General features: G+C 39.2%; 1 protein-coding gene across 14 annotated transcripts in view; it reads left to right on the forward strand.

Moving 5' to 3' along the window:
• FAM13A (family with sequence similarity 13 member A) overlaps positions 1 to 12,952 on the forward strand; it is a 316,899-nt gene that overhangs the window by 117,004 nt on the left and 186,943 nt on the right. For all 14 annotated transcript variants that reach the window (XR_011437490.1, XM_070263412.1, XM_070263416.1 and 11 more), the window contains exon 5: positions 1,139 to 1,292. Coding sequence is in view for 13 of the 14 variants with exons in the window: in XM_070263412.1 (XP_070119513.1) it covers positions 1,139 to 1,292 (154 nt within the window). In the remaining variant the exon portion in view is untranslated. The remainder of the gene's footprint in view (positions 1 to 1,138; positions 1,293 to 12,952) is intronic.

The raw sequence follows: 12,952 nt of genomic DNA on the forward strand, positions 1-12,952 counted from the left end.
GCCTTGGTTGAAGATTGAGGCAGTGCAGCCACAGCCAAGGAATGCTGCTGGCCGCTGGCAGCTAGGAGCACATTCTCCCCTAGAGCCTCTGTAGGGAGTGTGGCCCTGCTCACACCCTCATTTCTGCCTGGTGATACTGACTTTGCTCTTCCGGCCTCCAAAGCTGAGAAGGTAATGTCTGTTGTTTTAGGCCACCTGGTTTGTGATAATTTTTTACAGCAGCCACAGGAAACTAGTACAGGTGGGTATTTATTAATATCTCAGTGTTGCTTTTTTAATGCGTTTCACTGGTTACTCGATGATGTTAAGTATCTTCTCATAAGATTATTGACTGTCCAAGTTTTTCTTCTATGAGTTTTTCAACTCATGTCCTTTGTCTCCTTTTTTTAAATTCACTTTCTTATTGATTAGTAGGAATTCTTTACATAGTCTAATTAATAATCCTATGTCAGTTTCCATGTTACTAAAGAGATATTTATCTTCTAATCTGTAGCTTGTCTTTCTGCCTTATTTATGGTGTTGTCTGCATTCAGAAGATTTTTTTCACCTTTTTTTAATTATGGAAATTTTTAAACATCCTCAAAAGAAGAGAGAATGGTATCCTAACTCTTCCATGTAGCTATCACTCAGCTTCAACAATTGTCAGTATTTTTTCCCAGAAGTATTCGTCTTTTCCTTTAAGTTTTATATTTTTTGCGCATTGTCTAAGAAATCCTTAAAGAAAGATTGTGTTGCTGCTATTTGCGTGGCTGAGTATTTCTGTCATGATAAGACAGTCATTCTTTTTGTCATAACACTTGTTCTTTTTTCACCTTTACTTTTAGATAAATGTTACTGTACTTGTAGTGAGCTCTAATGTACACAGAGCATTACTGCACCCGTGCTAACCTGTACTTTCTTCCTGAACAACATGTACTTTTCTTATTCAGCACCAGCTATTGATTCAGATCTTGGGAACTTGCCAATTGTCCCAGCAACGTCGTACGTGTCACCACAGAGCTTGTTGAAAGTCCCGTGTGTCCTTGTAAGAAGGCTAATCAATCATTCAGGAGACGTCAAAATAGAAGCCTGAGTTGGCTTTGCTGGCCTTTTTTTTTTTAAGAAGTAATTCCTCTCAATTTTTTCCCTTTGTTTCTAGTGTGCCACCTGGGCTTGAAGGCGTGAAAGAACAAGACCTCTGCAACAAGATAATGGCTAAAATACTGGAAAATTATAATACCCTGTTTGAAGTAGAATATACAGAAAATGATAACCAGAGGTGTGAAAGCCTGGCCAGGCTTATCATAGTAAAAGTAAGTGACTTTGGTACTTAGTTTTCAGTATTGCTGTATTTTGAATGGGAGATATTTTATTTAAATCATTCTTTGTCGTAAAAATTCCATATGGATATAACTTCAGATTATTATTCCTATATTTATTAAGTTCTTTTATGAAGTCTGTTCTCTGTATCAAGTGTGTGTTAAACTGATATATTTTCTTTGAAGATTGGAGAACAATTGTGATTGATGTTTCTTTGCTGCTATAAAAATTCTCTGTAAAGCACTTGCGTGAGCCCAGTGCTGTGGTGGATTCGGTGCGCCACCTTTTTATGGAAGCTTGGTTACAGCAGGAATACGTGCTGATGGCTGTGTTCATGAGTGCCAGCCTCCTGACTAGGTTGCAAATTCCTGAAGATAATATTACTGTGTCTTTCTGTCTCTCTTGTGTCTGGCACACTTTCAAATTCAACATCAGATTTTAAGTCCCATATATGTAGTCCTTGGTAACTATCATCAGTAAAGGAGAGTATTTGAGAAACCTATAAAAGAGTCCTTGACAATACTAACTACATCTTTGTATACATTGGCTGGTATTTTATCATCTATCCTTTACACATTAGGTGAATGCATATAGGTCTCTAAAGACTTACAATTGAGAGTCAGAGGATAAACATCCAAATCCTCTAGACGTGGGAAAAGAGGGAAAGTATCTTATTTCTTTCTCGTTTATATTGAGGTAAATCATAATGGATCTGAAACCCTCAGGAGGCTTTCTGAGACTTATCAAATTTACAGACCGCATTGTACTCTTATTGGTTCACATGGCAATGAATGATACAACCAGAGGCACTTGGTTTGGGCATTGAAGGGGTGTTTTCGTCTCTTCTTCCAGTGGAGGCCATGACTTTGAAGAAGAAATAAAAGAGTAATGGATATCAAGTAGCACCCTACCAAAACAGCAGAAGATGACCCAAACTAGGTTTTCTTAACTAGGGCTTATGCTGTTAATACAACAGACTCCCTATAAGGGAGAGTACATCTGAGAGGAATGCTTTTAGCGGGAATCTTGCCAACCTGGTAAAGAGAACTTTAAAATGAAATTTGAGGGAAGGGAAGAACAATGCTCAGATAAAATGATAAGGTGAGATACTTTGGAGAATATCAAGTGTAACCTAAGATGGAGATATCATGGTAGCTGAAAAAGTATGTCAGTGATTCACAAGAGAAAATTAAAAAAAAAAAAAAAACACTTATATTAGTTTTGCTACCAAAAAAATTGATAAATTATTTTTTAAATAAAAAAAAATCTACCTTAAGTTTGTTCCTCTGATTCCTGTGGTACTTTGCAAAAGGGTCTCTTTTTGAAACATTATAAAATGGTTGGCTTTGTTTCAGCTATACTGTGATAAGCGCTTTTTAACACTCATGCCTTTTAACTGGGGCTGATAATAAGGTAAACCTAAAATATAATGAAAATAGATGAACATGATCTTGTCGGCCAGACAAACCTGCTGAGATAGAGGTAATCGCTGGAATATGCAGTGGGAGGTTATATGCTGTGCTAGTGAAATAGCACCTGTTGAGCTGTGTGGAAGAGAGCCCTCCTGGGAAATGCTTGAGCCGCGAGGCCTAAGCCTGGTGGAGAATGTAGCATGAGAGGAAGAGAGAAGACACACAAACTGATAGGACTGTTGGGAGCCAAATACCGGTATCTTAGGTGGATGAAGATGACTGCTGCTCTCCTAACACAAGCTTCCTTTCTGGCCTAGAGGCAGACAGATGTCATGTTTGGAAACTACGTCTGTACTCTGGAAGCATCATTGTGCTAATATTTGGTGCATTTTTCAAGTTGATCTTGCTGATGGTCTCATCTCTGAGATGGTAGATAATGTGACAAAGGAATGTGATTTTTCTGGACTTAGTTACAACTAATAGGGATGAAATGGAAGTTATGGAAATCATTTTAATGGGATGTGTCAGTGCCATTTTAGAGGCCATAATAATGAAGAACATGCTAGTCACAGTTAGATTTGTAAGCCTGGACCTTGTTTACAGAGCAGATTCTTTTTTTATTCCTAAAGTCATAGAAACATTAGATATAAACCAAAAGGAAGCTGGATTAAAAAGGAATTGAGAGACTCACAATGAAATCGTTAACCTACTGAAAAGTAGGAAAAATGGAAGGGCAACTAAAAAACCCAAAGTCTCCTTCTGGTCATTCTCATGAGCTTAGCTTTTAGAAGGATGTATACAAAAAAAGGAAACAGGCACAAAACAAGTGATAAATACACACAAGTGACAGAGACATAAAATAGCTGAGAATAGCTTAGGCTCATGAAAACTTCCGAGATATAGAAAAAGGCTTTTATGAGGAAAAAGTACTAAATATATCCACTGACGCCTCTGTGTACCCCAGTGTGGGAAACAGAGTCATAAAGTGTTGAATGAAGTTTCTCATGATATCCTTGTGGGCTAAGAGGAGATTTGGGGCCTAGACAAATATATGTTTGGCTGTATTTGGACCTGGATGAAGAACTTTGACCAGACTGTTAGAGTGTGGATTGATGTTAACTTCAAGGGAGGTCTCTGCGTTTGTGTCATTTTTCAGTGTTTTAATCATTGACTTGAATGAGCACATATTTAGTACATTTGCAAGTGAAATAAAGCTAGAAGAATAGGCCAGATGTTGAATGGCTGGATATGTAGACCAAGAAAATGGGGGTGGGGGGGCAGCCATTTCCCTCTCCTTCCTTGCTTAAGAAAAAGTTTTATTTGGCTTACATCAATGTGCTGAGGTCACATGGGCCCCTCCCTCAGCCCCAAAGGATGGATGAATTATAAATGGTCTCTTGTACCGTCCTCTTCAGCCAGTGATTGACTTAAAGGTTGGCTGTGACACAGTTCCGGCCAAGGAGAGATGTAAGGGAAAGTGTGCTGGGAGCAGAAGGCCTCTGGAAACGATTTTCATCCCTGATTACAAAACAGAGTGAATGGTGTAAGAGATCAGAGCTGTAGTTGCCTCTGGGTGGAGTAGGGGGTGGCGGCAGTGGTGATGACTGACCAGGAAAGTGTCCAAGGGGGCTTTCTGGCCTGATGAAAACGTTCCGTAGGTGTATACCAGTGTATGCGTATCAGAACTCATTCAGCTGTACACGTTTTATGCATTTTACTGTATGTAAATTATTTTTTAAATTTTTAATTAAAATAAGAGAGAAAGATAGCAGGCCTCTGGGTCAAGATGCCCACTCCTCCAAACCTGCTTTCCTATGTTTTCATGTACAGGTACAGTGCTTGGAGCTGCTGCCACTGTCTTTTGCCCTTGATGAATGTATCACTGACTCACTGAGGTTGGCAGCTAAAGGAGGAAAAAGCCTTGGTTCCTTATCACTGCTGATCTGCTGATCCAACCCTGATCACACATACCCCTGGACTACCAGTTACCTGAGGGGAATAAGTGTCCTCATAGTATAAACTACTTTTAGTGAAGTATTCTGTTTCTTGCATCAAATGCATCATATCTGATACGATCAATATAATCAGAAAGTCCTTTACTTAGGTTCATAAAATGATTTCCATAAAATGATTTACACCTCCTCCATGAGGAGACCAAAATTAATAATAGTTAAATTGGGAATCATCCATGGGTTTTAGTTAATTGCTAGCACAGTATGAGATGTCAGTGTGATGTGATTGCCAAAAACCCCACAAAATCATTCACGGAGTACAGCAGTAGTATCTAGAATAGAGAGTCTCTGTCTCGCTGTACTTGGTGTAGGTCAGGCAGTATCTGCAGTGTCATACCCGACTCTGGGGACTACATTCTGACTCTGCTGACAGTCACCATGGTCCTCATTTATTCTCACAAAAGACAGCCTGGGAGACTGTCTTTTGCTTCAGTTACCATTCTGCTGATTCCTTCTAAATCTAACTCTAGCCCCATTGTATCAGAAGAGCAGTAGAGCCGTATTTCTCACTACCTGTAAAAAGCCATGCTGGTACCTGAAATTGCTCACACCCCAAAACATCTCAAAACAATGTCTCTCTTCTGCCCTCTCCAACCTTAGTTTGCCAGCCCCTGGCGTGCCAAGCTAGAATCTTTAGTTTATCCTTAATTCCGCCTCCTCTACCATTCCCACCAGGACTCATATTCTGTCTTAGACATCTCTCTTGGAATGGGTGTCCTTTGTCCACCCACTACCACTGCTTTAGATTGGGCCCTTATCACAGCCACACAATTTCAATCTGTTCTCCCACTTCTAGGCTCACCCGCTTCCCATCTCCTTTACAAGCCTCATCATATCATGCTCCTGCCCTGAGTGAGCAGACGTTTTGCAGCTGTTGTTGTTTTGCCTCCCACCCTTTTGCTGACATTATACCGTTAAGACTCCTTTACTTGGAATTGAGGCCCTTTGCACTCCATCCCCAAACCAAACTTTCCCCATTAAACACTTGAATGAGTATTGAATGTTCTTGTCTTCTTCCTGTTTCTGGAGCCTCTCTTCATTCTCCTTTGAGGACTTTTCCTTCTTAAACATTGCTATTTCCTAGGCCCATTCTTAGGTCCTCAATCCAGAGCTCTCCCTGGCAAACCATACCTACATCCCCAGCTGCCTGGCTTTCGCTCGCACCTGCATGTCCTCATCTTCTCTTGCCCTTGAAGGTCTAATGGTCCACTGTATTCTGGGGCTTCATGAATGGCCCATCCATCCACACAAGCGCTCCAGGTTCATGTCCATCAGTCACTAAAACCTGTTAATTCTACTGCTTAAGTATCTCTTAATTCTCCCACCCTCACTGGTGCCTCCTCCTTGCCTCTCACCCAGGCAAGAACCTTCTATCCCTGGCTCATTATCACAATCACCTGATGACTCAGACTTACTGAGTCAGAAACTCGTGGCAGAGCTCCAAAACCTGTATGTTAAAAGATTTCCTTGGCAATTTTAATAATCAGCCCGATTTGAGAACTGATTGGTCCTTGGGAGACTACTGCAATAGCCTCCTTACTGGTTTCCCTCACTCTAGTCTGCCCCTCGACGCCATCTTCCCTCTTCTGCTGCCTAAAGTACTTCCTATCATGCAAATATGACATGTCACTTCCCGTATCAGAATTCCTCAGTGGTTCCTCGTCACCTATCCTGATATTATAAACCTGACAAACAAGGCTTTTCATGATTTGAACCCACCCTACCTATTCACACTTCTTTTCCACCACTCCCTCCCATATATTTGATGCCCCAGAAGGCATTAATTGGTGTAATTGTAGAAACGATGTCATTTCAGGCCTCATGCTTTTTGAGCTAGTAAGCACAGTGCTTGACATTGAAAATTCCTTGAAGTCAATGTCTAGACTCTGTTTATTCATTTTACTGAAAATAATGTCTATGATCATAATTTGTATATAGCATGAAAGAAATAATGTTTTTAAATTGAATGAAATTAGAAGCATGATAGTTCACTGAATACTTTAGACTACCATATTTAAGAAAAGGTACCAGATACTTCTAAAGTCTTCAACAGTTCTGGAAAGAGCACTGATGTTAGGATAAAAGGCTTATCTCTGTAACCTGGCTTCTCAACAGTGTGGCTGGGTAATGAGTAATATCTCTGTTCCTCTTTCCTGTTATCGAAAATGGCAAAAATCTTATAGATTTTTTTGTGGGTTTTAAGTCATTAACGCTTGTGAAAGTATTTTCAAAGCCAGTTAAGTATTATAAAAATATAAAGTGTTTTTATTCTTGGTTTGGGTGATAATATAGGCTGAAGAGTAACTGATGAAACCGTTGGCTTGCTCTGAAATGATCTGGTCAGAGATACTTGAGCAGATATACTAATAAACTTAGAGCACAGAGTTAAGAACTCCAGTTCTGGAATCACAATGGATGAGAATTTGCAATTTGTCTCACTCTGCTCCAATTACTCAGTCTCTCTTTCAAACTTGGTATTCTCATCTGTAAAATAGGAAAAATATCAGTAACTAATTTGGCTGTTTTGTTATGATTAAATGGGATAATCATAGCAAATTTTCAGTAAATTTTACATTTAAAATAAAAAAGCCATTAGGGTCACATCAACCTTTATGATGTCACCTGACTTCCCTTTACCTTAAAGGGAATCAGGTTTGATGATAGAGGGAAGACAGTCAAAAGCAGAAAAATAAAGTTGCCAATCAGATATGTTACTCAGGACAGAAAAGTTCCTGCCTCTAGACAGTTCTTACTATTCGCTCAGTATTCTAGCTTTTCATATGATTCAGTGTCCTTTTGTCTTTGGAAGGGCAGGAGTCTGATTGTGCCCTCAATGGCTAGAAGAGTGTGATTTTAGTATTTAATGGATCTATCCAGATCTGCTTTTTGACAGTGAATCATTTTTTCAAAAGCAGCAAAAACACAAAACTCCTTTAAGTGGAAGTTTTATGGAAGAATGGAGTATCTAAGTGGCCCTGTGCAAAATGATTGGCATTTCAGCAAGTCGCTGAGGAGAGGAAGGGAAGCGGATGTGCAGAAACCTTCCAGGCAGAAGAGTGTGTTTTAGGTCATAGAGTGTTTGTGTAGTGGTGACCAGACATTTCTGGCTAGACCATAGGAAGTGGCAGGAGAGAGCTAGATACTAGAGTTAAGCTAGTGTGGAGTTCAACTGTATAGTTAAAACTTATAGGAGAATGATGAAAGGTTTTAAGAACAGGATGGATTTAATTAAGCTGTATTTTAGATTTTTACTTTATCTCTGGCACAAACAGAAAGTTGATGTGACTCTCAGTGAAGCATTTTTGTCATAGGCTGTCAAGGGATTCACCTAACAACTATTTCTGCTCAGCTAACTCCAGTCAGTGCTGCACAATTGATCATGGCTTCTACAACCCGTTCATCAGCCTCACTTCCACACGGGCTTCCTCTACCAGGGGGCCAAGGCAAAGATTAGGAAAAAGCTTTACCTGCATGACCCCTCCTTCAGTTCCCTTTTCCCTGCCATTCTCTGAGAGTGAACCTTGGTCCCTACAAGGTTTTCTCAGATTCTGCAATGGTTTGGCCATGTCTACCAGTTCTAGTTACTTCAATCAAAGTAATTTTGGATAGACCTCTTAGGAGTGTGACATTTAAAGAAATCTGTAATCTGCTGGAGGTCTGAGAATGTATATGTTGGCTCTTGGCATTTTGGCCCACATTTTGCTGAACTTGGCAAGTAGTCCTCATAGTTGGTTGTCTACAGTTATGGCCATTTCTTACTTCACTTAAGGTGAAGCTTTCTTTTTTCTTTTTCATTATTTTTGTTTCTTGTAGGTTTCAAGGAAGGAGCATAAGCAGAAGTGCCCTTATTTTGCCAAACTGGAAGGTCAAAGCTGTATTTTTGAATAACTGGTTACAGAATCACATCTTTGAAGTAGTCATCCAACAGCCACAGTTTAATTTATCCAGCTTCAGAATAATTTTAGAGTCTCTCTTCATAAGATGATCTAAATCCAGACTTTAGTGAAGCTTTTCCCTCGTATCTGCTCAGGAATTAATCACCCAGATTTTTACATACTCAAAATTCAGTGGCAAAAATATAATTGAAATAATGGACCATGAAATCTAAGCTGCATTAATTAAATAATCATCCTGTGCCTACTATGTGCAAAGCATCATTCTGGGAACAGGGAATATATCAGTGAGCAATAGACAAGTCTCTGCCCTTATGAAGCTTATATTCTAATGGGAATATAAAAAAGGGCAATAAACAAATAATTAAGGAAATATGTAGTATGTCAGGTGGTGCTATGTTCTGTGGAGAAAAAGAGAAGAAGAGAAGTAGTACTGATAAGGTAGAGGAGTATCATTTGCTCATTTAAAGGGGATGGTCAAAATGCTTCCGTGACGAGGCGACATTTGAGCAGAGACTTGGAGGAGGTGAAGGAGCAAGCCATGAAGACAGCTGAGAGAAGAGCAGTACAAAGGTCTTGAGATGGGGGTATACCTGTTCTGTTTGATAGCAGAGTCGAGAAGGTCACTGTGGTTGGATTACAGTGAGCAAGGGGGAAAGTTAAGAGAAATTAGATCACATAGGCAACAAAGGACCAGATCTTGTAGACTCTTATCAGTCATTGTCAGGACTTTGACTTATTCTGACAGTATTTTATTCAACAGTATTGAACAGAAGAGGGCCATGATCTGCCTTATGTGTTAAAGAGATTGCTCTAACTGCTAGGCAGAGAATAGACTGTTGAGAGGGACGGGCAGAAGCAGGAAGACCTGTTGGGAGTTCATTAAAATAGTGGGGCTAAGAAACTGTGGTGGCTTAGACCAGGGTAACAGTAGTAAAGGTGGTGAGAAGAGCTGAAGGGTAAGTTAGGATATGAAAGAGCAAGACGACAGGAGGTGCTAGAGACCCCAGTTAGGCCAGAGAATACTTGAGATGGGAGTAGATAAGCAAGCAAGCTGGATTCGGGGGCTGTGAACAGAGAGTGGGATGTTTGCATTAGTGATTTTGGAGATGGAACAATCTGGAGTGATGATAAGGTTTAGGTTGTGTTTATGAGAATGAGTGACTGAAGTGGAGAAGAGGAGAAATCATTGGAAAGGAGGTGGTTAAAGGATGACAAATAAAGATAGCGATGGTTTGTCCATGTGGACCCTGAATTTACCCAGGAGGATGGCAGATACTGAGGTAGACAGGAAGATATACTCTATAAATATAAGTTAAAACTTATAAATTATATATGTTTATTATACATGATATATAATAATATAACTATAATAATTAAAAATAAATATATGAAAAGTTTTAATAATATAATGTATGATGATTATGTGTAAGGTAAAAATTTTATTTTTATATTTATATATTTAATAGGGTTAGTGTCAGTCTCATATGTAAGTACATACACAAAATAACATGATTAATATGTTGCCAAAGTTTAAGTGTCTAGGTGAGTAGCACTCTATTCCAAACATCTTCTGAGACTGTCTTTATTAGACAATGTTGCTATTGTTCATTATGTCTTTGGGAATTTCTTTGGAAATTGTCTTCAGAACATATGTAATTCATGCGTCATATTTTCTGTATATCATTATACTGGAAATCTTTGTACTTTAATGCATTATTTAATTATGGAAAATAGTCACTTTAAGCCACAGCAGATCTAAGTTTGGGAGTAGTGATGAAATATTAACTTTTGGGGTTAAAATTGAAATCTGTCTATAAAATAATTATGCTGATTTTCCTGTGTGACTTATAGGCAAACTCTCAAAAGTTATTTTAAAATGTTCTGAGCAAAAACAAACAACTAGAACAGTCTTCCATGGTGATTAGTTTCAGGGACGTGTGCTCTCTTATCAATGTCCGTTATGGCAAGTTTGATTACAAAGTTCAGTCTTACTCCTGTAGAGTCAGAGTCTTTTACCGCATAAACTGATATGTCACATAAACTGCCTAAAATATTTCCCATGTTTTTTTCATGCTTAGAAACATTGCATGAGTCTCCATTTTGTATTTAGGGCTACAGTCTAAACAAATTAACTTCAACAAATATTTGTTCACTTTTTTTCTTATTTACTGCCTACTCTGCAAAGCTCTGGACTGCGTGCTGGGCCTCTTCAGAAAATACATAAAACATGTCCCTGTCCCTCAAGGAACTTATGGTCTACCGCACATAAACAAAATCAGGGCAGGAACAGAGGGGCCACAGGGAAAAGAGAGCTTTATGCCAGGTACTGCGCTAAGCTCTTCCATGCACAGTATCTCATTTGCCTCTCACAGTAACTCTGTAAATTAGTTGATCCCAATTCCGCTTTGCAGGTGAGGAAATCTAAGGAGTAAATTATTCAGGGTCAGTAGCAGTAAATGACAGAGCTGGGTTTTGAACTCGGTAGTGACTGCAGGACTCCTAGCCTCTTCTCTAGCCCCTCATGAATACTCCATAGCAGTGGAGTCATAATAGGAAATAAAAAGTATTTTGGTTTTTATGTGATTGTTTGCTAGTTTGTGGTTTGGCTGTCTTGTCTCTTTGTGTGGGTGAACTTACATAGTGGGAATGATTAACTGTACCCACCAAAATCTGTATGTTATTTTGAGCACCCAGGAACTCAGAGGTAGCACTAAATTAAAATTCATTTGCTCATGTCTTCAGATAAAACCTTTCTTTGGGTAGTGAGCTATACCTTCTAGATTGGTTCTAAGTTTGAAGGTTAAAAAATATTAGACAGTGTTTAAAAAAAGCAACGGTAAAATAGCTTGCTAGAATGTTGTTTGCATGGCTCAAATGGGTACTTTCTAGTAGTGGAAACTGATTAGATCATCAATAAGTCTAAAGCATTAAGTGATAAAAGTTATTGCTTAGCTTGGGGTACTCTGATGGCTCTAATTTTTAGATCATAGCCACATATCTATAATTCAGATTACTATTAATTTCTTCTCCCCAGACGTTTGTTTTGTAGAGTACTTACAGATAAGCACTAGAAAGTCATGTCTGCTTAGGAATCCTTGGAGTAGATTATCTGTTTCTGTCGGGTGGTAAATTCCTTCTTTCCTATAAAAGGAATGTTTAACAGAAGATAGACGAAATTACTCTCTGATTATGAAAACGTCATTATGCTATGCAACCTTTAAGCTGCTTCAGTGAGATGGCAGTACTTTGGAACTGACATCTCAGAAGTTGCCTACTTAAAAAAATCATTACGTTGTGCGTGTTTGGCAAATAGGGGCACTTAGTAAATGGCAAGTGAATATTTGCATATTTTCAAAGATTATTTGTATTTAATTTAGAACTAAATTTCTGCTGTTTTCTTCAGTTGGTCTCCGAGGGATGGCAGTTATACTTCTAGGGACCAGGAGAGCCTAGCAAAGAATGTCCCTTCGGGAGCAGCCCTTAACCAATGACTGAGAAGTGTGGGGGTATAAATTCCCAGCTCCTTTGCCCTTTGGGTGGAATAATTCTGAGGTGTGTGTTTCCCAGAGCTTTCCCCCAAGTTGCAAAGCTTCAGAACTGCTGTAATAGCTCTAGTAACTTAAAATGACATCCCGTACTACCTTCCTTCTCGCTCTGTGACCACCCCATTTCCCTGCTGTACCACCCAAATAAACAACTCACCCTCAATCCTTGTTGCAGGGTCTACTTCTGGCTGGGTGAGTTGGGGAGTCCAACTAAGACATCTCAAATTCTGCTCCCTCTGGAAGCCCTCTCTCACCCTCCCGCCACAGTTCATCCACATCTCCTCTGTTGTCTTAGGGGCGTCCTTCCTCCTATTGGAACAAATCTCACCTTCTGCCTTGGAGTGAGTTGCTTTTTTCTCTTGTATGGCATTATAAGTTCTTCAAGGGTAAGAGCAGTATCTCATATTTAATTATACATTCTTGTCTCTAAAAGTTATGGTGTAACTCATGCATTGTTGTGTCTTCCAAAGCACTTGTTCTAGTTTTTTAAATTTACTCAGAAATGTCCATTGAGTTACACCATGTATGTCTAAATAAAAGTTAAACTTATTTCAAGATAGTCAGGGTAACTATTCTGGGCATTAGTAATAATTCACATTTCTAGAGTATACAGTAAAAGTTTGGTTAACAGGACTCCACCTAACTAATTTGCCAGATTCATCAATTCTCTGCATTTGCTTTTAAAGCATGCTGACTCTGTCCATGGCAACTCCAAAGGCTTGTGGCTAATAGGCTATTCTCTCAAGTACTTGTTCATTACCAGTTTTACCATATGCTAATCAAGCGTC

Source organism: Equus caballus, chromosome 3 (assembly GCF_041296265.1).
Source record: "Equus caballus isolate H_3958 breed thoroughbred chromosome 3, TB-T2T, whole genome shotgun sequence".
Lineage (NCBI taxonomy): Eukaryota > Metazoa > Chordata > Mammalia > Perissodactyla > Equidae > Equus > Equus caballus.